Below are 24,231 nucleotides of genomic sequence, written 5' to 3'. Positions count from 1 at the left end.
AGCCAGCTTAGAGCTGTGATCGGTTAAGACCGCCTGCTTGTTGGGCCGTTACTCCCACGAAGTGTGGGATTCCTTTACTCCGGTCTTGCCTCAGTGTTATGAGGAGGTCCAGGCTGTCCTTTCCCAAGCGATTGCTGAAGGAAAGGATGCAGCTAAGTTTGCCCTCAGTTGTGGATTGGACACCGCTGATTCGTTGGGCAGGGCAATTTCCACGACTGTGGTGTTGCGGCACCACGCCTGGTTGCGTTCGACTGGGTTCTCGCCCGATATCCAGGGCTCGCTCATGGACATGCCCTTTGATGGCTCCCGCCTCTTTCGCGATAAGGCCGACAGTGCACTGGAGCGCTTTAAGGACTCACGGGCCATGGCCAAGTCCTTGGGTCTTTCTACGAAGAACCCTGCCACTCCTGGGTTTAGTTCCTTACGTGGCCTGGGCAGAGGCATTCAGGCACGCTCCTCCAACAAGCCTCTGCAGAACCAGCCTCTGCGCGGCCGTGGCTTCCGCAGGGGCAGGTCTGGGAACCAGCGGGCGGGTCAGTCCACCTCTACCCCCGCTGTTTCCACCTTCAAGCCTTCTTAATCAGAGCTTCAGGGAGCACCTCATTCCGGTGGGTGGCAGGGTCCGCCGCCACCTCCACCACTGGTGCAAAATTACATCGGACAGGTGGGTGCTGCAGATAGTGGGCAAGGGTTATTCCCTTCCCTTCCAGTCCTCCCCTCCAGCCATGCACCCTCGGTGCCACCGCATGTTGGGGGATCATTTGGTTCTTCTCCAACTGGAGATCATGGCCCTGTTGGCCAAGAGGGCCGTCAAACGCGTTCCTGTGCAGGATGTAGGGAGTGGTTGTTATTCCCACTACTTTCTGGTCCCCAAGAAAGACAAGGGGGGCCTACGTCCCATCTTGGACCTCCGGGACATCATTCGCTTCCTCCGGAAGGATACATTCAAAATGCTGGTTCAGGTACTGGCTGCCCTGGAGACTGGATGGTAGCGTTGGACTTGAAGGAAGCTTATTTTCACGTCCCAGTCCTGCCGGCCCACCGGCGTTACCTGTGGTTCATGGTGGGCCATGAGCATTTTGACTTTGCCATGCTCCCCTTCGGCCTTACCAGCGTCCCTCGGGTGTTCACGAAGGTGATGGCGGTGGTCGCGGCTCATCTGCGCAGGTCAGGGGTGTAAGTCTTCCCCTACCTCGACGACTGGTTGTTGAAGGCTGGCTCGCCCCAGGCAGTCGTCCACCACCTTCAGACTATGGCCGACCTCCTGCAGTTGCTGGAGTTTTCCATCAACGTGCCGAAATCTCACCTGAGTCCCTCTCACAAGCTCCCCTTCATCGGAGCGGTTCTGGATCTGGCGCGGTTTCGGGTTTATCCTCCAGAGCAGCGAGTCTGGGATATTCAGGCTATGATTCCGATCTTTCGGCCTCTATCCCGGGTTTCGGTCAGGATGACCCTACGGCTCCTGGGCCTCATGGCCTCCTGAATCCGGTTGGTGACACATGCCAGTGGGACCTGAAGTTCCAGTGGGCACAGCATCAGGGCAACCTGTCCGATCATGTCCAGATCTCGGAGGGGACTGCTCAACAATTCCAGTGGTGGCTCACAAATCGCTAAGGGGTCAATGGCAGATCCCTCTCCCTTCCCCAACTGGAGCACACAGTTGTGACAGACGCATCCCTCCTGGGATGGGGAGGCCATTTGGGAGAGGCGGAGATTAGAGGCCTCTGGTCCCCGGCGGAGTCCCAGCTCCATATCAACCTTTTGGAGCTGCGGGCGATCCGGCTTGCACTGAAGGCATTTCTTCTCTCTGTCCGGGGAAGTGTAGTGCAGGTGTTCACGGACAATACCACCGCCATGTGGTAATGCAACAAACAGGGCGGGGTGGGGTCCTGGACCCTATGTCAGGAGGCTCTGCATCTGTGGAAATGGCTGGAACGTCAAGGCATTACCTTGGTAGTTCAACACCTGGCATGTTCTCTGTACGCCAGGGTGGACAAACTCAGCCGCCGGTGCTTGATGGCTCACAAATGGAGTCTGAATTCGGACGTGGCGCAAGGTCTCTTTCAGCAGTGGGGAGAGCCTTGGTTAGATCTATTCGCCACCGAAGAGAACGCGCAATGTCATCGATTCTGCGCGTTGGAATTTCCAAGGCGGCACTTGCTCGGCAACGCTTTTCGTCACAAGTGGAGTTGCGGTCTGTTGTATGCCTTTCCGCCTATACCACTTCTGCCCAGAGTGCTGAAGAAGATCAGGCCCGACCGGGCCCATGTCATCCTTGTGGCACTGGATTGGGCACGAAGATACTGGTATCCCGAACTACTCAGCATGGCGATCGATCCCTGATCCGATTGCCTCTTCGGGAGGATCTTCTGTTGCAGCAGGAGGGGACGGTTCTCCACCGAACCTGTCCAGCCTCCACCTCCATTCCTGGAGATTGAGCTGCGACAGTTGACACCTTTCGACCTTCCTACCGAAGTCTGTGATGTCCTTCTGGCAGCCAGGCGTCCCTCCACTAAAACGGTGTACGCCTGCAGGTGGAACAAGTTTGTGGCATGGTGTACAGCGAAAGCTGTGGATCCCCTTTCTGACCCTCTTTCCGAGGTTCTTTTGTTCCTTCTTTCTTAAGTCCAGTAGGGCTCTGCTCTGGGCACTATCAAAGGTTATATTTCGGCCATTTCTGTCTTTCTACAGCTTCCTGATCAGCCCTCTCTTTTTTTAAGACTTAAACCTTGTCTTGACGTTTCTGATGTGTTCTCCCTTCGAGCCCCTTCATAACTGTCCTTAACGTCTTCTCACTCTTAAGACCGCTTTCCTGGTAGCTATCACCTCTGCCAGAAGAGTGAGTGAGCTCCAGGCTCTTTCTTCTAAACCTCCTTTCCTTTCTATTCATCCTGACAGGGTGGTTTTAAGGACCCGTCCTTATTTCTTACCAAAGGTTGTCACGCCCTTCCACATCGGGCAGACCATTGCTTTGCCCACCACCTTTCCTCCTCCGCATCCTACCAGAGAGGAAGAGAGGCTCCACTGTCTGGACGCAAAACATGCGCTTTCCTTCTACCTGAGCCACACACAACAGTTCCGGGTGGATGACCAGCTCTTTGTTGGCTACATGGGCGCCAAAAAAGGTCGGGCCGTGCACAAAAGGGCCATCTCTCGGTCGGTCATTCTCTGCATCAAGGCCTGATATTTGTTGGCTAAGAAGGAGCCTCCTGTGGGGTTGAGTGCTCATTCCACCAGGGCAACGGCAGCCACTACTGCATTGGGACGCGACTTTCCCTTGCAGGACATTTGTCAGGCAGCCACGTGGGCCTCGCTGCAGACGTTTACCAAGCACTACTGCCTTGACAGTCAAGTCCGGAGGGACACCTTCTTTGGCCCTTCTGTGCTCCGTGATTTTCTGGTGTAATTTTATTCGCAGACCCACCACCGGGGTTGGTATTGCTGGCGTATCTATCCTAAGGTAAGGAATCCATCACTAACGTGTCTCTTTCAGATGCACAAGTTACTACTTGTTTAACGATATGTTTGAGGCATGTTGGCTGCTGAATTCATATCTGTGCATAGATCGCCGCCTAGTGTTGGGTCCGGAAGATTGCACCTTGTTGTCCTGGAAGAGTCTTCGAAGTATAACAAGATAGGTGACTCCTCCCCTGGACTACAGTGCGCATGGGCATCTTTTCTATCCTCAGGTTTTTTTTTTCCGCCATTGGGTTCAGATGTTATTCCTACACTCCAACTTCTGAATCGAAACCAAACTTTTATAAAGGCCAAAAGACCCTCGAGTTCGACGGTATTGTTCTCGCTTGGTACTTCTTGGCTCGATCAAGCTTTCCATCTCGAACCGGTCGACGACGCGGGCCGTTGGGCCTTTTCGACGCTACGTGGGCCTGCTGTCGATGGAAAGGAGCCCGTTCAAAAGGTGCCCACAATGCCACTCAAAGTTCCCGCATACTGACAAGCACTCAGTATGCAACAAGTGCCTTTCTCCAGACCATAAGGAAGAAACCTGCCCAGCCTGTGCCCAGTTCCGGTCGAAGAAAACCATTCGGATTCGACGGGCCGCTAGGCAAGAGATGCAGCGACAGGCACCGGAACAGGACAACATCTTCGATGATGACCAAGAACTTCCAGAAGCTCCAGATTCTGACCTAGAAATAGTCACCGTCGAGGACCACTCTGACTCCGATGACGAGATTCCACCGGGGCAAATTATGAGTACACTGCCCCCGACACCAATTACCCCGTTACCGAAGGCTCCGGTCGAGGCATCGCCAAAAGGCCTTGGCCAAGATCCAAAAAGACATTCGACAGCCCCGCCATCCGGCTTGGCTCCGAAACCGAAACCTAAGCCTTCAGAGACCCCAGGGCCTAGTACCGTGATCCCAAAGAAGGTTCCAGAACCCAAAAAGGTCGTAGACCTGAAAGGCGTCGACCCAAAGAAGACTGTACAGCCTAAAGGCGTCGACCCAAATAAAACAGTCGACCCGAAAAAAGCAGTCGAGCCGAAGGGCGCCGACCCCAAACAGGCCGTCGAGCCTAAGAAGGACGCCAAGCCTAAAAGCGGCGACACGAAGAAGGTCGTCGAGCCAGAACAGCCAGCTGTGCCGAAAGTCGCCGAACCAAAGAAGGTCGCTGACGAAAAGGGTGCCGCATCGAAGCCTATAATCCGGCCGGAGTAGGCTATCGAACCTAAAACAAGCGCTCCAAAAACACCAGTCGATCCCAAAAAAGCCATTGACTCTGAAAAAGACAGCCAACCAAAGAAATCCGACTAGCACAACGTGTCGACCCGAAGAAAGGGCCTGAGCCGAAGAAAAGCAAGAAGGCACCAAAAGTCGTCGAAACGGGTGTTCTCGACCCAAAGCCAAAAAAGTCAAAGATACAACCAAGGACAGTTGAGGAAGAACTCTTCCATCCTGATCCATCATACGACCAGGCAAAGATATATATTAATCCGGAGACTGGTAAAGTCACAATCCTGCATAGGAAAAAGAGGACACTGGTCACAGACTCTCATTCCCCCCTTTGCACTGAAAAAGGAAGACTTTGGAACTTCTCCCTCTAGACCCTTTAGTCCTTTCTATTTCACTATACCTACTACACCTTTTGCTGCTTACTCTCCTTCTCACTATGGGGACAATGAGGGAAACACAGGGGAGGATCCACAGCATGATTTTTATTATCCAGAGGATCCTAATCCTCAAGATGAACCATGGGGGGAGCCAACTGACCCATATGACACCCATCCCATCCCTGACGTCTCTTCATACCCAAATAAGCCGTCACCTACTGACAACACCATTGTCTTCAACCAACTAATAGACAGGGCAGCGCAGTACCACAACGTAGACATGCATAATAACCCTGTAGAAGAAGACTACTTGTTTGACACCTTCCCTACTTCAGAAAAAAGCGTCCGAACACTACCTATGCTAAAGGGAGTGTTAAAACACGCGCCTGATATATTTAAAGATACAGCCAGGGCACGTGTAATCAATCCTAGGATTGAGAAGAAGTATAGAGCAGCCCCTACAAACCCTACGTACATCAGAGGTCAGTTACCATTAGACTCACTGGTAGTGGCTAATGCACGCAAAAAAGCCAACTCACAGACAACAGGGGAGGCTCCTCCTCCTGATAAGAAGTCAAAAATACTAGAAGCCTCAGGTAAAAGGGTAGCATCACAGGCCTCCAATTCATGGAGGATTGACAATACACAAGCTCTGCTAGCTCGTTACGACAGGGCGCGATATGACCAGCTTGAAAGCTTAATGCAACACCTGCCTGAACCTTTCAAAGCCCAAGCCAATGACCTCATACAGGAGGGATAATTTATTACCAACGCCTCCATCAAATGTGCGCTTGACGCAGCCGACACCGCAGCCAGGTCTATTAACACTAGCGTTTTATTATGACGACATGCATGGCTGCGTATTTCCGGCTTTAAGAACGAGGTGCAGTCCACCATTCTTATTCAGCCTGTCAATCAAGACTTCCTTTTTGGCCCCGCATTCGACACCATTTTAGATAAAATGAAGAAAGACACAAACTGCTAAATCAATGGGTGCATTGCAGTTTCAGCAACACAGAGGTGCCTTTCGACGCTCCACGTACAGAGCAGCTACACGAGGCAATACTTCACAGACCTCAACTTCATACAAAAGCAATACTCAAGGTTCCTTTAACAAAAACTCCCAACAGAGGAGGTTATAGGGGCAACAATAATAAGGGAAGAGGACGTGGAGGCAACAACACCAGAGCCCCCACCGCCACAAAACAGTGACTTCATTACGCTACCTCCAGACCACCTAACACCAGTCTGAGGCAGACTCCAACAATTCCTACCTGTCTGGAACGCAATTACCACGGACAGGTGGGTGAGACAAATTATCCAGTATGGTTATTGCCTAGAACTCACTTCTACCCCACCAAACATACCACCCAGACACCGTCCTATGTCAAAAGAACACATCACCCTACTACAACAAGAGGTGAAATGCGTGCTGGAAAAGGGGGCCATAGAGCCGGTCCCTTTCCAACACCAAGGGACAGGGGTATACTTCCTATACTTCCTTATTCCCAAGAAGTACGGTTCCCTCAGATCAATATTGGACCTCAGACCCCTAAATCAATACATACTGTCGGAGCACTTCCATATGATCACACTACAGCAAGTGCTCCCGTTGCTACAGCAAGGAGACTTCCTGGCAACATTGGACCTGAAGGACACGTATTTCACATACCCATCCATCCAGCTCACAGGAAATAGAAGGTCAACACTACCAATTCAAGGTTCTCCCTTTTGGGGTGACCACAGCTCCAAGAGTGTTTACAAAATGCTTAACCACACTAGCTGCTCATCTCGGGAGGCAACAAATCCATGTGTTCCCGTACCTGGACGATTGGCTCATAAAAGCAAAATTGTACCAACAATGTGCAAGAGTTACGTCTCAAACACTCCAGCTGCTACACAGCCTAGGTTTTTCCATAAACTACCCAAAATCGCATCTACAACCATCCCACATACAACAATCTGGGAGCGAGTATAGATACCTCAGTGGCAAAGGCATACCCAAACTCAGCAAGGATAGCCAGCATGCAGATGCTCATTCACAAATTTCTGCCACAACACTTTCTTCCAGCTCGAGTCTTCATGCAACTCATAGGCATGATGGCCTCATGCATATTCATTGTCCCCCATGCCAGACTTCAAATGCGTCCATTGCAAGAATGCCTAGCACGGCAGTGGAACCAGGCTCAAGGACAACTAAAACACATCGGGCCAGATGTATCAAGATTCCGTTTTGCGAATCCTAAATAGCGATTTATTGCGAATCGCTATTTAGAATTCGCAAAACGGAATGTATGTACAAAATGGCTATTTTTTTGCTATTTCTTATCATTCTTTATTTGCGAATTCGCATTTTGCGAATTCGCAAATAAAGAATAATTTCCAATGCTTTCCTATGGGCCAGGAGGCCCATAGGAATGATAGTGCAATAATTCTCAATTTGCGAATTCGCAATTTGCTAATCGCAATTTGAGAATTATTTCAAGGGTGCAGGGGTGTCTCACAGACACCCTGCTGCACCCCTGACATTTACATGTGTGTGCATGTGGCACACATACATGCCCTTTGGGCATGTATGTGTGTCACATGCCACCCTCACAAATGCCAAATAGGGCATTTGTAAAAGAAATCGCAAATTACCACCAAGTACAAGTTGGTGGTAATTTCTTAACTCAAAATCGCAATTTTGAAATGTGTCATACATATTTAAGGAATCGCAAAATTTGCGATTCCTTAAATGCTGTGGCAAAGTAAGGAATCGCAAATAATTGCGATTCCTTAAATTGCAATTTTTTCATACATATGAAATAATGCAAATTGTCCGTTTGCGAGTCGCAAAAGCCTTGATACATCTGGCCCCTAGTGTTGGTAGACAGTCGCGCTCACAACTCTCTGCAGTGGTGGAACCCACAAAACCTTTCCAAGGGGCGACTGTTCCAAAAGCCGATTCCACAACTAGTACTCACAGCGGACGCATCACTGACAGGCTGGGGAGCCCACCTCCTTCACTACACAGTACAAGGGCTCTGGACAAACAAACATAAGAAACTGCATATCAACCAACTAGAGTTGCTAGCGATATTCCTAGCCCTAAAAGCATTCCAAAAATACTTGTACAGCAAGACTGTCTTGATCTGGACGGACAACATGACAGCAATGTACTATATCCAGAAACCTGGAGGAACACACTCTCCACAACTGTCCCAATTAGCACAGAGCATATGGAAGTGGGCAATTCCGAAAGATATCTTTCTCCTGGCAGAACACCTTCCGGGGAAAGACAATCAGGTTGCAGACCTGCTCAGCAGACACAGCCAGCAACTACACGAATGGGAGATTCACCCCCAAGTTCTCCAACCATTCTTCAGGCAGTGGGGGCACCCACAGATAGACCTGTTTGCCACAAACGAAAACTCAAAATGCCAGTACTTTGCCGCCAGGTTCCCACATCCGTTGTCACAAGGCAAAGCGATATGGATGAACTGGTCAGGCAGATTTGCGTACGCTTTTCCCCCAGCACCACTGATTCCGCTGGTGGCACACAAACTGCGGCAACAATCACTCACACTAATCCTAGTTGCTCCTACATGGGCGAGACAGCCATGGTACACAACGTTCCTGGAACTTTCAGTAGTTCCTCATCAAAGGCTGCGCCTCTCACCCAATCTTCTAACTCAGAACCATGGAGAAATCAGACACACAGATCCCAGTCAGATGAACCTAGCGATCTGGCTCCTGAAGTCTTAGAATTTGGATACCTTAACTTGCCTCCAGACTGTATGAACATCATTACGGAGGCAAGGCGACCAACTACAAGAGCCTGCTTTGCAGCTAAATGGAGGAGATTTGTTATTTACTGCAACAATAACCAAATAAACCCTTTAGATGCTTCCATACAGAACATTATATGTTACCTGCTGCATCTTCGAAGATGCAACCTAGCGTACTCTTCCATATATCCTATAGCAGCATAACTTCAAAATAGGCAACACCTTTCACTGTTTAGAGTACCAGCAATAAAAGCTTTCATGGAGGATCTTAAGAGTGATCCCTCCAAGACACCCACCTTCCCCAGTCTGGAATCTAAACATAGTACTTACCAGACTCATGGGACCTCCTTTCAAACCTCTACACTCATGCGAACTGCAATTCCTAACGTGGAAGGTGGCATTCTTAATTGCCATTACCTCACTCAGGCGAGTTAGCGAGTTACAAGCATTAACAATTCAGGATCCCTTCATGCAAGTACATGCTAACAGGGTGGTTCTTAGAACAAACCCTAAGTTTATGCCAAAGGTCAATCCAACTTCCATATTAATCAATCGATAGAACTGCCAGTGTTCTTCCAAAATCCACAGTCAGTAGCTGAAAGAGCCCTACACACACTGGATGTAAAGAGAGCTCTGCTTTATTATGTGGACAGAACGAAATCATTTAGGAAAACAAAGCAATTATTTGTTGCTTTTTCACCACAACATAAAGGAAATCCAATATCAAAGTCAGGAATAGCCTGATGGATCGTTAAATGCATTCAAATATGCTATCAAAAGGCTAAATGCACTTTAACTGTCCCCCCGAGAACACACACTACGTGGAAAATGGGGCATCCTTGGCTTTCCTAGGGAATATTCCTCTTGAAGACATATGTAGAGCAGCCACATGGACTACCATGCACACCTTCACAAAACACTACTGTGTAGACGTGCAAGCAAAGCAGCAAGCTGCTGTAGGCCAGGCTGTCCTCAAAACACTTTTTCAAACTGCTGCAGCAGGCACAGGTAACCAGCGCTAGAGGAGATACTGCTATTCAGTCTATACACAGATATGAATTCAGCAGCCCAAATGCCTCGAACGGAATATGCTACTTACCAGTATGCATCTGTTCTTGGCATGTAGGGCTGCTGATATTCATATCGCCCGCCCTCCTCCCCGGTGCTTGTAGCATCTGCAGCATTATCTTTTACATGGCCATCTCTTACTTTACTATCTCCATCTCTGCCACAATGGCGAAAAACAATTTGAGGATGGAGAAGATGCCCATGCGCACTGTAGTCCAGGGGAGGAGTCACCTATCTCGTGATACTTCGAAGGCTCTTCCAGGACAACAAGGTGCAATCATACGGACCCAACACCAGGTGGCGATCTATGCACAGATATGAATGTCAGCAGCCCTACATGCCAAGAACAGATGCATACTGGTAAGTAGCATATTCCATCTGTAAAAGACATTAGTTATTGATAGATTCCTTACCAGCCCGCCCATCCTCCCTGACCAGCCCGCCCATCCTCCCTGTTCTGCGAACTGATTACTAGGGTTAAGGTCATCCTTTTTAGGGCCCTAGTTTTATGCACCAATTGTCAGTATCTTGCATGGCTGTGCGTTCCTGGCGCGGAAAAATGTGTACAGAACTGACGTCAGCGCTCATGGTGGTGCCTAAGTACTCTCTGTGACGTCATCTCGGCGCTTACGACGCCAGTGACGGACGCGGAGCTGCAGGATGCCACCTACTAACGCGCAGGGGTACTGCTAAGCAAAACTTTCCGGATCCAGTCTGATGCCTGGGGATATTCTAAGGTAAGGAATCTATCACTAACTAATGTCTCTTACATATATGTCGTTACACAAGTAGTAACTTGTGCATTAATGAACCCATCTCTGAACCCACTCACTGTAAAGTTCACACTCTTAACCTTATTGTGACAGCCTCCCCATAAATTCGCTGTAAGACCCCGAAACGACTGGACTGACCACTTGGTCATCCTCTTCGCCATCCCTCAGGCCACTCCAGTGCACCAAGGCCAACCAGAATGGGGAAAGAAAACGTATAGCTCCTACAAGGACTTCCCCAGGGATGCCCTTCTAGAAGAACTCATCTGCCCAAACCTTCCAACTCGGACCAGCCAACATACTTCCCGACAACTACATTTTTGACTACCCTTAAACACCACATGAAACACAAACCCTTAGCACCATTTTCCAAGAACTCTCAAACTAGTGTTCCATATGAAGATGGAAAGAATTGGAATAAGGCCACTAATGACTTCACTACATTCAAGACACTTTGTTATACATGCATGTCTCTCATCTTGCAGCCAAAGCAAGAGTATCATCAACAAAGCAACCTCATAGAAGCAAAGCATTGATCAAGGCATTAGAGCTAAGCTTCAGTCGCCTCTCTGGCCCACTTATCCCACAAGTCAAGAACAAGATCATCAATCACTTATTCTCTGAGAAAATAAAGAGAAATAAATGTAACCCACTTTAACAATGCCAAGTACATGCTATATCGCCGATCCCACATGAATGTACTCGCAATTTAACAATCAACAAACTTCTCTGGCACACTGAACTCCTTGAATGCCTGAAAGCTACTTACAATGGAATAATTGTGCATCTTCCATCAAGAAGTCCCTCCATGGAGCTGTACTCGCAGTATTCAATAATGTCAACTCTTCCATCTTCTAAGGAATCCTCTGAGATGAACTCAAAACAGGACAAAACCCCAACCTCTTAAAAAAGCCCACCGGAACCCAGATGATTTTGCCTACTAATGTCTCATGACAAATGTACCTTTCATTGGAAAAGACATTGAGAAAATAGTCTAATTACGTGCTTTGAATCAGCAAGAATGACCTTCTATAGGTTGACCAATCTGGCTCCAAGAAGCATGAAGACTGCTACCCTTTGGGAAGTCCACAATGTCCTCCTACTCAGAAAGTACCCCTGGTCATCCTCTATGCATTTTTTCAAAGACTTGGCTCAAGCATTGAACTACACCCTGGTTTAATTCATGGCCTTCTTTGACACAACCCTGCAATCGTTCACCTCCTCCCTCACCAACCAACAGCAACCTCGAGATACCTGAAACGGTCCATCTTCTTAAAAATGTCTATGGATACAGCCTTTCGAATAACCTATTCAATTTCTACATCCAACACCTTGAGACACATACCTCTGCATTTAAAATATTCCTAGCTCACAGCATTAAGCCACTCCAAACCTGTCACTGTCAATCTAGAACTCGAAGCCAAGGGCCTATCTGAAGCTCAGCTTGTCCAAGAACGAATTCCTCCAGATTGTTAACAGCAACCAGCTATCTCAGATACACGCTTGGCTGACCTCATGACTCTGTTTGGCTTCACCCCCAGCTAACAGCCAGTGGAAAATCACTTGAATTGCTCTCTACATTGGTTTCTCCTTCAAGGAAAACATCATCAAGAAAATCAAGTTGGCTTACTATCAGCAAAATATTTAGCTTTTTCTACCCAAATCCAACTTCAGGATAACTATCCAGGCTTCAGTCCTTTCTCATCTGGATGGAGGTAACGATCTACAACACAACCTCCTAGACACCTCATTGGCACACCAGAAAAGCATCCTGCAGTCTACAGCATGTATCATCTAAGCCTGAAGAAGACTGACTACAACACCAGCGTCCACTACCTGGAACAACATAAGAATTAACATCAGAATTGCTCAACCCTTCTACATTTTAGAAAGAAACTGAGGACTCAACTTTTCAAAGAACACTACACTTCCCCCAAAAGATAAAAGTACCACCCCAGTATAACTTGACTTCAAGTAAACAATTTTGAATTGTATTCTAGGCACACACCCTATGTTCAGCCTTTTGTTGCTCTCCAGCTGGTGTGCACTCTACAGATGGCTCTACATGCACATGTACATACACTAGAGGCCATAAGGCGTGGATGCCGTAAAAAGCAAGCAATAGAGAGGGAATTGAAGAGAGGAAGCTGAGAAAAGCCAGGGTGTGTGTGTCGGTTCCTACTCAAATTGCTTATCCATTGTTTTTTTTTCTAGATTTTGGGGCCTCCTAGAACAGTATCTCCCAACCCATAGCGTGTGCTCCCTGCCTCTCACCACTTCCTTCTGCCTGGGCTTTGGGAAGAGAAGATTCTCCTATGGAAGGGTAGGTTCCAGTTGGTGACTGTGCCATGTACCTTCTCCGTAAGCTACTGTAACACTGTGACTGTTCCCGTGCCTTTGTTTCTACTATGTCAGCCACTGTGTATACCTTCTGGGCCTCTTCCTTGTGCCCTGTATCTTGCATAACTGTCACTAGCACGTCTGCAAATTTCCTACACCACCAGTGGGGCTATTCTGTGTACCTTTTGTCATGATTATCATAGGCTGTAAACCAGTGGTGGCTCCTCGGCAAAGGCAGAGGAGCGTCGCCCCACTGCTCGCGGAGCAGTGTACAAGTAAAAATAAAATGATAATAACAGAAGTTATTATCATTTTATTTTTAGTATCGCCAGGCTAGGGCGGGGCAGGGCTTGACTTCCTTGATGTTGGGGAGGAGTGATTGCTGCACTCTAAAGTGCGAAGAGCCGTTTGGCGGGCCGTCTTGGCCTGGTCAAACCATCATGCACACTTGGCATGTTCTCCAACCAGGCTGCATTACAGTCTGGGTGGAGAATATTCCCAGGCTCCCATTCCCCACCTGAGCACCGAACCACAGTGCGAAAACTAATCGCAATGCTTCCTGGTTGAGGAGCGGAAGAGAAACGGAGAAGAGACGCTGCAATCAGGTAAGTGAATTATCATTTTTTTCCCTCCACCCCCGTACTGTACCGGCCACCACTGCTGTAAACGTTTGAATTCTTACAGATAAAGAAGAGAATTTGCGTTGAAGCTAACAGCGAATATCTAATTAATTATTCGAGTACAGCATCGGGCAACATTTATGGTCTTTACATGGTTACTGTACTCTGAGTTTGCATACTTTATATAACTATGGTTGGTATCCAGTTAATAAGAGAGCAGTAAGCGTGAAACTTTACTACAGTTTTTCTATATTATAATATGATTCTCATGATAGTTTACCTCATATAACCAGTCTGCATTATTGTGACTGTAATAATAATGCTTTTGAGTACCCCTAGACCTCTTGTGGCTGCACTTATGCTGCCTGTGATTTGTGGCCTTGAATTGTGTGCCCCAAGTGGTTACTATGCAGGTCTATCCTCTTGTTGTGTGCCAGTGAAGAGTTTACATACACTGTCATATTTGTCTTGTAGGAGGTGGATGTGGCAGAATGGTGCAACCTGAGTGCCCAAGAGACACAGCCACTGTTTGTAGACCACGAGTTGGAATCGGACAAAGGGGCATCTGGCTGGTTGAGGACCCAAAGCTGCCAAGAAGATGCTTGGCATGGCGGATGCTCCTTCCGTCTGGAGGGCAGTATACCCCGGGAAGCACCGGGTGTCTCTGTCAGGTTAGTACACAACATGAATTGTACCAATGGTTGTGGGGCACATCTGGGGCATGTGGTGAAAGGATAAGGGGTATGGGGTGTAATGGCATAAGCCTGCACAGAGGCCCTGGTGATAGAAGGGTGACGATGTATGCTGACATGGGTCAGAACCAAGGCCATTTTACTAGAGGACAGGGTCAGCACTTTGGCTGCGGGTACATATGACAGAGCAGCATGTAAGTGCCAAGACAAAAGGCCAAGTACCAGTCCTAAGATCATGAGATGTGTGATTAGGGGCATAATCATTTTAGGCTGAGAGATCCCAGCGATAGCAGTAAGAAAATGCAGTGAGAGGGAAGGTGTCACTGTATTTATTTATTTTATTTATTTATAAAGCGCAACATTCATCCGACTGGATATCACGTAGAGGTTGTGGCAGGCTATGGTTGGAGTCCTAAGAGAGGCAGAGCTGTGAGAGTGCAGAGGGCAGTACATATATTTTACCTCCGAGGGCAGGGCCAGTCCTGTGGCAGCAGGTGTCAGAACAGAGGCCATGAGGTGACCGGTGGGATTGCAGGGACTGTGCTGAAGCCTTGTGATGAATGGAAGGATTCAGTGCTTTAGCCCTGGTGTTGGAGTGCATGGTCAGTACTGCGGTTGGAAACTCAGATTATAGGGGCTAATACTGGTGCTGCAGCGTGAGAGGGCCTTGGCCAGTACCTACGCCCTGGGTGATAAAACTGGGAGTAATACTAGGGCCATGTAGTGTAATTGTAACGACAGTGGATAATGTTTATGCAGTGGGGACTGAAGTGAGGCCATTAGCAGCGGGCAGTAAAGAGGCAGTATGGTTTGGGGGAAGTGGTAATACCAGGGTCATAGGTTGGAGCTCTTTCGGGTCAGGTAGTCAACACAAAAGACATTAAGTGAGAGGCCGAGTAGTACGGAGGCAGTAGGTTTGAATCCAGTACAGTAGGAGTTGGCCGATGGGTAGACATTGTTCGAGGAGTAAGGCTATGGGATTCAAGGCAGTGGGTTGGACTTAGGCCTTTAGTGAGCGCAAAAGGCAGTACTAGGGACATTTTTAAGAGAACAAGAGCCAGTACTGAGATTGTTTAGTAAAAAAGGCAGTAGCAAGCTTGGGAAGATATTGGAAAGTACAGAATGAAACATTGCAGTACTGACTTATTTTTCTCCATCCGGTTTTCTTTGGATCTGCTTTCTCTCTGCTTTCTTTTCTCTTCCCAACTCTTCCTAAATCCATGTGTTTTTTTCCCATGCCCTCCATCTCATGGTTTCTCCAGGCTCTTCTCCTTCCAGATGCCTGCACCTCGGAAGCTCCTTCTCTCCATGGTCTATAAACTTGCAAAGGACTCTGATGTTCAGGTGGCCCTGGAGCTCACCACTCAGGACGCCCCCGCCTGCCTCGTGGAGAGTATCGCTGAACCGAACAATAAGCGTAGTGCCGGTAAGCAGGAGAGCAGAGCAATCTAGTGGTTTGGGGGGAAAAGTATGAAAGGAACTTATCTGGCATGCACCAGCAAGTACAGGGGACCACAAGATAATTAACAAGCATTGGACTAGCACATGCTGATGTTGACAAGAGGGAGAGCCCCTCAGTGACAGAGATAAGCGAGTGGGCATGCAGTGGACACATAATTCTAAGAATTCTTTTAGGGACGGAAATGGTGCCATTCTAATTTTCACATAAAATATTTTGAAATCCATATTTGTTTTATGCTTTCCGTTCCTTTCAAAGAAGACCAGGTTTATTTTATTTTAATTTCAAAAGATTATTAACTACCATGCTAATAGCTGGGGCCCAAATATGCAATATCCAAGATGCCAGAACTAGATCATAAGCTTTGCACTCAAAAAGTGACACAATGTCACATTGTGAATGATATTTTACACATTTTCACATGTATTTTAGCAAAGGTACCAATGAAAGTTAACTGGAAATGCAAGTGTGAGGACACTAGCTGCCATTTTGTGGACATTTGGGAAAACTAAACATAATTTTTAGAGCAGGTTTTCTAACTGTAGGGAACTTCAGGTGTATTAGGGAGGTTGAGAGAAAGTTTGAACCTATAGAATGGCTACATTAGTTCATATCATCTTTGGATACTAAACACTTCATGAGGAAGTTGATATTTTCTATAAGAGTCTCTCCATTTGGTGACGGAGGTTGAAGAGAGGAATTTTTGGGACGTTTTTGTTAAAGCGAGATACAGAACATGTAGATGCAAAGTCAGATTTTCTAAGGAATCTAACCGTTTGGCATAGAATTTTTGTAGTGGTTTCAGTGGAGAGCTGGAGTTCGATTGAACAGGCATATCAATTGGTGTATGGGTTAGCATACTCTGTTCAGGTTCTGCACTAGATGTCACCATTGGCGCAGAAAGATATCCACCAAGTTATGTTATGTTAATTTCATTTATAGAGTTCACGGCTACCCATCGGATTTCCTGGCGCGAGACATAGATGCTGCTGAAATCCAGCAGATATTAGAATAATCAGGTTTTTAGAAGTTTGCAACAGAGAGGTGCAGTGTCTAAGGAATTGCGGTAGGGCAATCCAAAGCTTAGGACCTAAGAATGCAAGTGAGTGTCACCCGGTACAGGCCGGGCGGTTTCTAGGCACACAATAAATAAAGGCCCTGACTCACTAATCTCCATTTCCGGCTGGGCTGGATGGGAGAGACCATGTCCTGTACATATCTAAGACCGAATCCAGCCCTGGCTTTAAACATGAAACAAAGAGCTTTGCATTGCACTCTTTCCAATTGGTAACCAATGCAGCTCATGAAGGATAGGAGAGGCTGGGACGTGTCTTGGAAGCCAGGCAAGAAATATAGCAGCTGAATTCTGCACAACCTTTAGGTCACAAATGCAGGCCTTGTCAGCTGCCAGAAAGAAAACGTTACCAAAGTCCATTCTTTAGAGTATCAGGGCATGAATCCATGTTCTCTGTGCCAAATGGGGAATAATCCCAAAATGTTAGTTTTATAGTAAATCTGCAACTTGTGTCTGCCCAGAGACCACACTTTGGAAGGGTGCTGCGCTTTCCTAGAGTTTCAGCCAGAGTCTCTTAAAGTAAGGCGGAAGCAGAGGTGGGAACACTACTCCATAGTAGAAACACAGAAATATACCCCCCAGTACAGAGGTGACCTACAGTCACGACGATGCCGAAATGGAGGAACGACAGGACACTGACATTAAGACAGTGGGCACCAAGAAAAGGAATGCACCAAAAAGCCATTGTCCAAGAACACCAAGAACAGGAATACAAGGTGCAGTGGAGATAAAGATAAAATAGGATAAGATAAAATATACTGCAGGAGGCAAACCCTCAGAACTGTCCTTGACTCTGAAAGCTAATCGGGAGCACTGGAGGAAGAAGCCAATCTCGGAACGGAAAGCTCAGCACCAATGAACACGCCCTAAGTGGTCAACGTTGATGCCGAAAATGAAGCGATGGTAGCCAAGAGGAAGAGAACACGTCATGATAATGAGATGGAGGTCCTCCTCAGAAAGATAGTGAGCCACGGAATCCCTCTTTGACCTTTAAAGGAACCCCCATTGGAGGTCGAGATTGAGGCTGAAGAACAACCAAAGCATCCCGATTTGCGACCGCCAGTAACACTGGAACCAGCAGAAGAGGAGTCATCCTTCAGATTTGAGTTTCTGAATTCTCGTGGCCCTCTGCCAGAAAATGAATGTGGAGACTGGCAAGGGAAGAACAGGACCGTTATAGCCACACACAGGAATACTGGATAAAAATAATCTGACAATGGTGACAACGCAAGGGGGCTTCCAGGGGCTTATGTCTGACATTGTAAGGGAGGAACACACCGCCAAATGGTCTACATTTAAAGGTTGATGACCACTCCTACAAAAAAATTAAAAGTAATTCCGGACACAACCGCTAGATGGCAGAATAATGCACAGCATGCAGATCCAAAAAGCTGCAAAACTACTCCTACTGGTAAGTGACAGTTTCGTATTAGAGGCAGCTCTGAACAGGAGTCGAAGAAATATCCTAATTCAAGTAGTTCCCCAGCATCTTATAGTAGTATTCACCTGAGTATGTACTAGCATTTATTTAGCCAAGCTCAGCACAAACCATGTGCCCAGTGTATTTACTTGATGCAAAGCAGGCAAATAGTGTCCATCTGCTTTATTGTGCCTTGTCATGTCCTTTAGGTTAGTTCTATCATTTACATACTAATTACAAACATTGTGTCTCATCCACACGACATCACGGTCTTACACAGGTGACCTTTTACCCAGTAACTTACTTCTGTCTCTCCGAAATTAGGCTCTTGGTACCATTTCTTAATCCTTACATCTGACTTGAAGAAACATGTCCCCAGGCACAGTAGATTTATTCTGAACAAGGGCCACCACTTTTTTCATTCATGGCCAACAGCCAGCTGTATATGATCATATTGGATTAGAACAGGATTAGCAGGGGATTAGCGAATGTTTTCAAAACATATTGACTCTAGAAAAACACTATAGTGACCACTTTAGTATAAAAGACCTTCACTCCCCCTTAGACATGCAGACGAGAATTTCCTTCCAAGCTGAGACGAAGCTCTGCCAGATGATCCTTCGACAAGCAGGGATCTGACATCCCTTGCGGGGTGCCTTCCTCGACTCGGGTACGGGGGCCTTCATTCAGAACCATCATGTGAGGGGTTAGCACTTCCCCGGGGAATTCCTGGCTCCATTAGATCCCATTAGGACATATCATAAGCACTTACACATACATGCTTCACCTACACCTCTAGGGTAGGCACGGTTAGGTAGGCTATGCATCGTAGGAGTACGCTAATGCTATTGTTTTATGTAATATGCTTTTATTCATCTTATTAGCATTATTGTAGAAATGTATCTACCTTTTACGACATTGGTACTAGCGATTACATTTGTCTGCTCTGGTCTTGATTATCGCAGGAAATATGTTTCATACTAGACTGACGCTTGACCAATAAATAATTATTGAAACCGCTCCAATCGTCAGTCTACGTACTCTTAGAAAAGCAAACACAAGTGACTGAGCAAAAGATACCGTATTGTTTCCACGATACCCGAGATTCGGGGTTGTCCTGTTCAGTGGTTGCCAGAAACTACATACACCGCTATAGAATACAGGGGGGTGGTAGTGGCACCATAGAGCTAACTGGTCTAACGGCTGACTCATCCTGTGGGGATGTCCAGAGTCTGACTTCACACCAAGCCCTCAGTTTAGGTCATCCAAAACATGCTTGTCCTGGGGGTGGGGGGGATCCTAGGAACTACACAACCGCCTCAGAGGAAGCAAACACACTCATTATAAATATTTAGCCACAGGAATTGCCATCAATACTGTGCCAGTGAATATAATGCTTTTTGTGTTAGCAATACGTTACCAAAATTCCTGTGCCACAGATGAAAAATGTGAAATGCTTTCAGTGTCTTATCCCCAATCTGCCTCCTTTTCTCCTTAGTAGTACCTTCTCTGTACTAAGGAAGTCCTTTCTAATTCTATTTTTCATACTTTCTCCTTTCACAGTAGTAGTCTCTATACTACCCATCTCCCTCTCTGTTCAGTGGCTGCCTTTCGCTTGCTCTTTTTCTCGATGCAGCAGTTTCTCCCCTCCACTTAACTGTTCCTGCTGTCCCTTCTCTTCTCCTCTGCCTGATGGTTTTCTAGTCTAAATTCTGAACTATACCTTATTGTAGCTTTCCAGATCTGTACCATGAGATGTTGGGATTCTAATTTCTCCAAACCCATCTCTGTGGGATCACTTTTAAAGAGTACTTTGTAGATTTAGGGCAGTGTCTTCACATAACAACCTGGAATCATTCAGGTAGGAGGTAAGTTACTGTTCGAGGCATGTGGGCTGCTGAATTCATATCTGTGCATAGATCGCCGCCTAGTGTTGTATCCGGATGATTGCACATTGTTGTCCTGGAAGAGTCTTCGAAGTATCACTAGATAGGTGGCTCCTCCCCTGGACTACAGTGCGCATGGGCATCCTCAGATTGTTTTTTTCCACCATTGGGTTCGGATGTACTTTCTTTACTCAAGTTCGTAAACTTTTCTAAAGGCCAAAAGGCCTTCGGGGTCATCGGTATTGTTATTTCGATCAGTGCCGAGTACTTTGTTCCACTTCTTTTCAAGCAGGACGTCGAAGAGAGCCGCGTGGACTTTTCGACACCAGAGGCCCGATCGTCGATGGAACGGAGCCCGTTCAAATGATGCCCCTTTGCAACTCTGAGTACCTGCACATCGATGTACACCCGGTGTGCAACAAGTACCTATCTCCAGAGCACAATGAGGCCAACTGTCTAGCTTGTGCTCAATTCAGGTCGAAGAAGACTCTTAGACTTCGACGCGCAGCGAGGCAGACGATGACGAAGCCAGCGCCCGACCCGGTGAATATCTTCGATGAAGAAGACGATGAGGTCGTCGAGACTGAGGATCCAGAACAGCAGTCTTATCCCGGTTCGGAGCATGACTCCAACTATTAAGAAAACGTCGAGGATGAAAACGTCGTCTAGGTAAGGGACGACTCATCACCCATCGGAGCTGTCTATGACGACTCGAGCGATGAACCAGGCCCACCAATGAGTACGGGGCCCGGAACAGACACTGATAGACTTCCAAGGGCTCAGGTCGAGGCATCGCCAGAAGGCCTTAGCCAAGATCATGACGAACATTCTATAGCCCCGCCTATCGGCCCGGCTAAAAATATATCACGCGAGCCATCGGTCGAACATTACCAGTCACTAGGTACATCGAAACCGAAAGCCATGGAGTCAAAAACGAAACCGAAACTGCTGGAGACAGTCGTCGGATCGAAGAGTTCGAAACCATCGGATTCGACCAGGAAGAAAAGTGTCGACGACCTGTGGTAAATTAAATATTACCCTGTCGGAATTTCTATACTTAAACAAAGGGTCATGCATATAATGAGAGGCAGAGTCCGTGGTGTCCGATTCAAAAGGGCTTTATTTCAGTAACTCGAGTTAAGGGAGAATCGGGTTCCATCACCACTAAGGTTCAGGAAGGGTCTTCTGAACTTTATTCACAGAGTACAATATTTATACATTGAATATACATTGCATTGCATAGAGAAGGAGGAGCGCTCCAGGCGGAGCAAGAGAAAGAGAGAGATAAGAGCATGTGGGCGTGCAAAAGGGCGTGTAAGAAGGCGTACACGTGGGCGTTCCCTTGAGGAGTCATAGGTGAGTCATAGATGGGTGGATACATGGAGGGGGTCTGCATGGTCAGCTGGAACCTTTACCCTACTTGTGTGCGCCACTTGGTCATGACGTGCAATTGACGTGTAACTGGGGGAAGCTAGGGGGAGCTGACTTTCGGTCTAGTAGAGAAGCCTTCAGTCTCAGGACGACCTGCACGTCTGGTATTATCTGATATCTTAAGTTTGGAGGATGTATTGTCTGAAGTAAAGGTCGCTCAAGCAAAGGTTGCTCATCACTAAGAGCCAGTGTAGGCATATATTTCTTTGTGCATTACGTGGGGGCCATGGGCCTTCTATGGATGCGAGCTCTGTAAATCACTTAAACAGAGACAGAAAGGCTAGGCCCTATCTCTGTGGACGGGTTCTGTTTACCTTCTTCACTAGGCAGGAATGTGTGTTTGTGGAGTGAGCAGATAACTGTGCGCAAAATACTGTCTTGGCAGGCCGGGCTGGGCCCCTCTCGGCTGAGCAGAAAGTATGCGAGAGGTCAGGGATACGTAGCTGAGCTGCAGCTTTCAGAGTGTCTGGAGACCTGAAGCCTGAATTCGGGTCCTGGCTCAGGCTGAGCCACAAAACGGGTTCATCTCGACTTTTAAATGTGCACAATGCAAATACATTGGCAACATAGGCCTCAATGTAGAATTAACGTTTCTTTCATGGAAGGCTTGGTAACTGACATTCTAATGTGGGACGGAAATGCAGAGGCATTATTATTGCAGGCATGAGAAGGAAAATGCATGAGTGACATGAACATACACTAAACGTGGGGTACAAGCAGGGGACACATTGACCATGTAAAATTCATTTTCCTCATTCCCTCCTTGTCCCCTACTGTGCCCTTCAGGACACATCTATATTCATGAGACCGTATATCTGATCATACAGCATCATTTGTTCGTCTTTTTTCTTTTGTATACGTGGATGGGGAATACAGGCAGTGGCACACAGGCCGCAAATCGCCGAGCCACACTGCAGACAGAGACAACAGCCGAATATCATAAGCAGTATCATTCCTAGGAACGACAACACTTTCCATCCCCATGCCGATATTACACTCCAGAGCCAACCGGACCAAGTCCATGTGCCCGGATCTTGATGTATCTCGTGAGCAATTTTGTGGAGTCTTGTTATTGCTGCGTACACCGATGGCGCATTATTTGGAATAAAAACGCAGCAACTGGAGCCAATCACTCTACAAGCCCCGCCCCTATCTGCCAGGATGATGTCAAGAACAAGACGGTTCTGAAGAACAACAAGTCTCATGGCGGACTGCTCCTGGGTCAAGTTAGCCAGGGCAGATGCAGTCTCATTTACAACTGCTTCTAGAGTTCTTGTTAACCTGCGTATGAGTTTACTGTTTTGGACAGGACCTATCAAGAAAAAGAATCCTCTATTGAAATCTGTATATTGCTCCCAGGCTGTCTCAGTCTGATCAATCACGGAGGAATCGGTCTCTCTCCTGTGTCTAACATGCTCTAGTCGTGAATCTCGATGATAATGGGATGGGGCCAGGAAAACGGGGGGCAGCAGGAACGATATATAACATGTTCCACCCCAGTCTAAGGGCAGATGTGCATAGGCTGTCTGACCGCAAATGAAATAGGTATGGCGAGATGTTTTGAAAGAAGACTTTCCTTTTTTGAGAGAGGGGGGAAGATGGCGGCCGGCTGAAGACGCTGGTCGTGAGCTCCGTGAAAGAGTCTCCAGGTAAACGCTGCACACGCTTCCCGACCCATAGAAGCAGAATGAGAAAAGGCAACTAGAACGGCAATGGTTTAAAAGTTTAAATATATAAAGAAATGAGCAGTACTAAGTCCTCGGTAGCGTTTCTGTTTCCGCTAACAACTATCACTGCCACCCTCTGACTTCTGACATTTGATTCCCCCTGTCGCCCGTTACTGGATATTCTTGGACAGCCTTCCCGTTCACGTTCCCGTTACCTGTGGCACGAGATTGAAGAGCCCGCCGTGATTTACCGCGGTGAGCAACTACTGCTGCGGTGGAGACTCCTTGATTTACGGGTTCTTTCCTCTGGGAGCTGTTTATTCAGAGAAGTGGAGGGGGAGCTCCCATGACAGGCTTGCGCTTCGACTTAGCGCAGATCTTGACCCCGGCCCCGGTCCCGGTCCCGGTAGCGTCTCTGCTGCAGCCCCCACAGGCAGCTGATTCGTCAGGCGGGCTCTGGAAAAGAGCTCGCGAAGCAGCCGGCGAGAGCAGAAGGAGGAACCTCGCAGCACGCTTCTTCTTCCGGGGCAAGAGTGGAAGAGGCAGAAGCAGCGGTAACAGCGGTAACTGTGGCGAGCAGAGTCGCGCTGAGTCAGTTTCAGTGCTAGTGGAGATCAGTTGCAGTAAAACAGAGAAGAGAAGAGCTTGTGATAAGTTTACTGAGTCAGTTCCACGAGAGAACACTCAAGCGTGTGCTTTCAAAAGCAGGAATTTATCGGACATTTTTCACAATATACTCTACAACAAAGGGTATTGCTGGAAGGAAAATAAAATTAAAACAGAAAAACCAATATATGTTTGTTGGATGAGTGAAAGACTCAACGAAAGCCTCTGGCGCCCTCTAGTGGAAGAGAGGGGAGTATCCAGCTGCACAAGTGAAACAGAACCAGACACACAAGCACCAGTACCGGGCTCAAAACCGGAAATTCAAGAGAATAAAGCCTCACAAATTAAAAACACTG

General features: G+C 47.4%; 1 protein-coding gene across 2 annotated transcripts in view; it reads left to right on the top strand.

Annotated features, from left to right (window-relative positions):
• ENGASE (endo-beta-N-acetylglucosaminidase) overlaps positions 1-24,231 on the top strand; it is a 324,534-nt gene that overhangs the window by 170,453 nt on the left and 129,850 nt on the right. For both annotated transcript variants that reach the window (XM_086931067.1, XM_086931068.1), the window contains 3 exons: positions 12,894-13,002; positions 14,114-14,310; positions 15,594-15,757. In XM_086931067.1, coding sequence (XP_086787193.1) covers positions 12,894-13,002; positions 14,114-14,310; positions 15,594-15,757 — 470 coding nt within the window. The remainder of the gene's footprint in view (positions 1-12,893; positions 13,003-14,113; positions 14,311-15,593; positions 15,758-24,231) is intronic.

The sequence above is a fragment of the Lissotriton vulgaris genome, chromosome 7, assembly GCF_964263255.1.
Source record: "Lissotriton vulgaris chromosome 7, aLisVul1.2, whole genome shotgun sequence".
Taxonomy (NCBI): Eukaryota; Metazoa; Chordata; class Amphibia; order Caudata; family Salamandridae; genus Lissotriton; species Lissotriton vulgaris.
The sequence above is the reverse complement of the archived record's forward strand: the minus strand, read 5'-3'. Positions and strand labels throughout refer to the sequence as shown.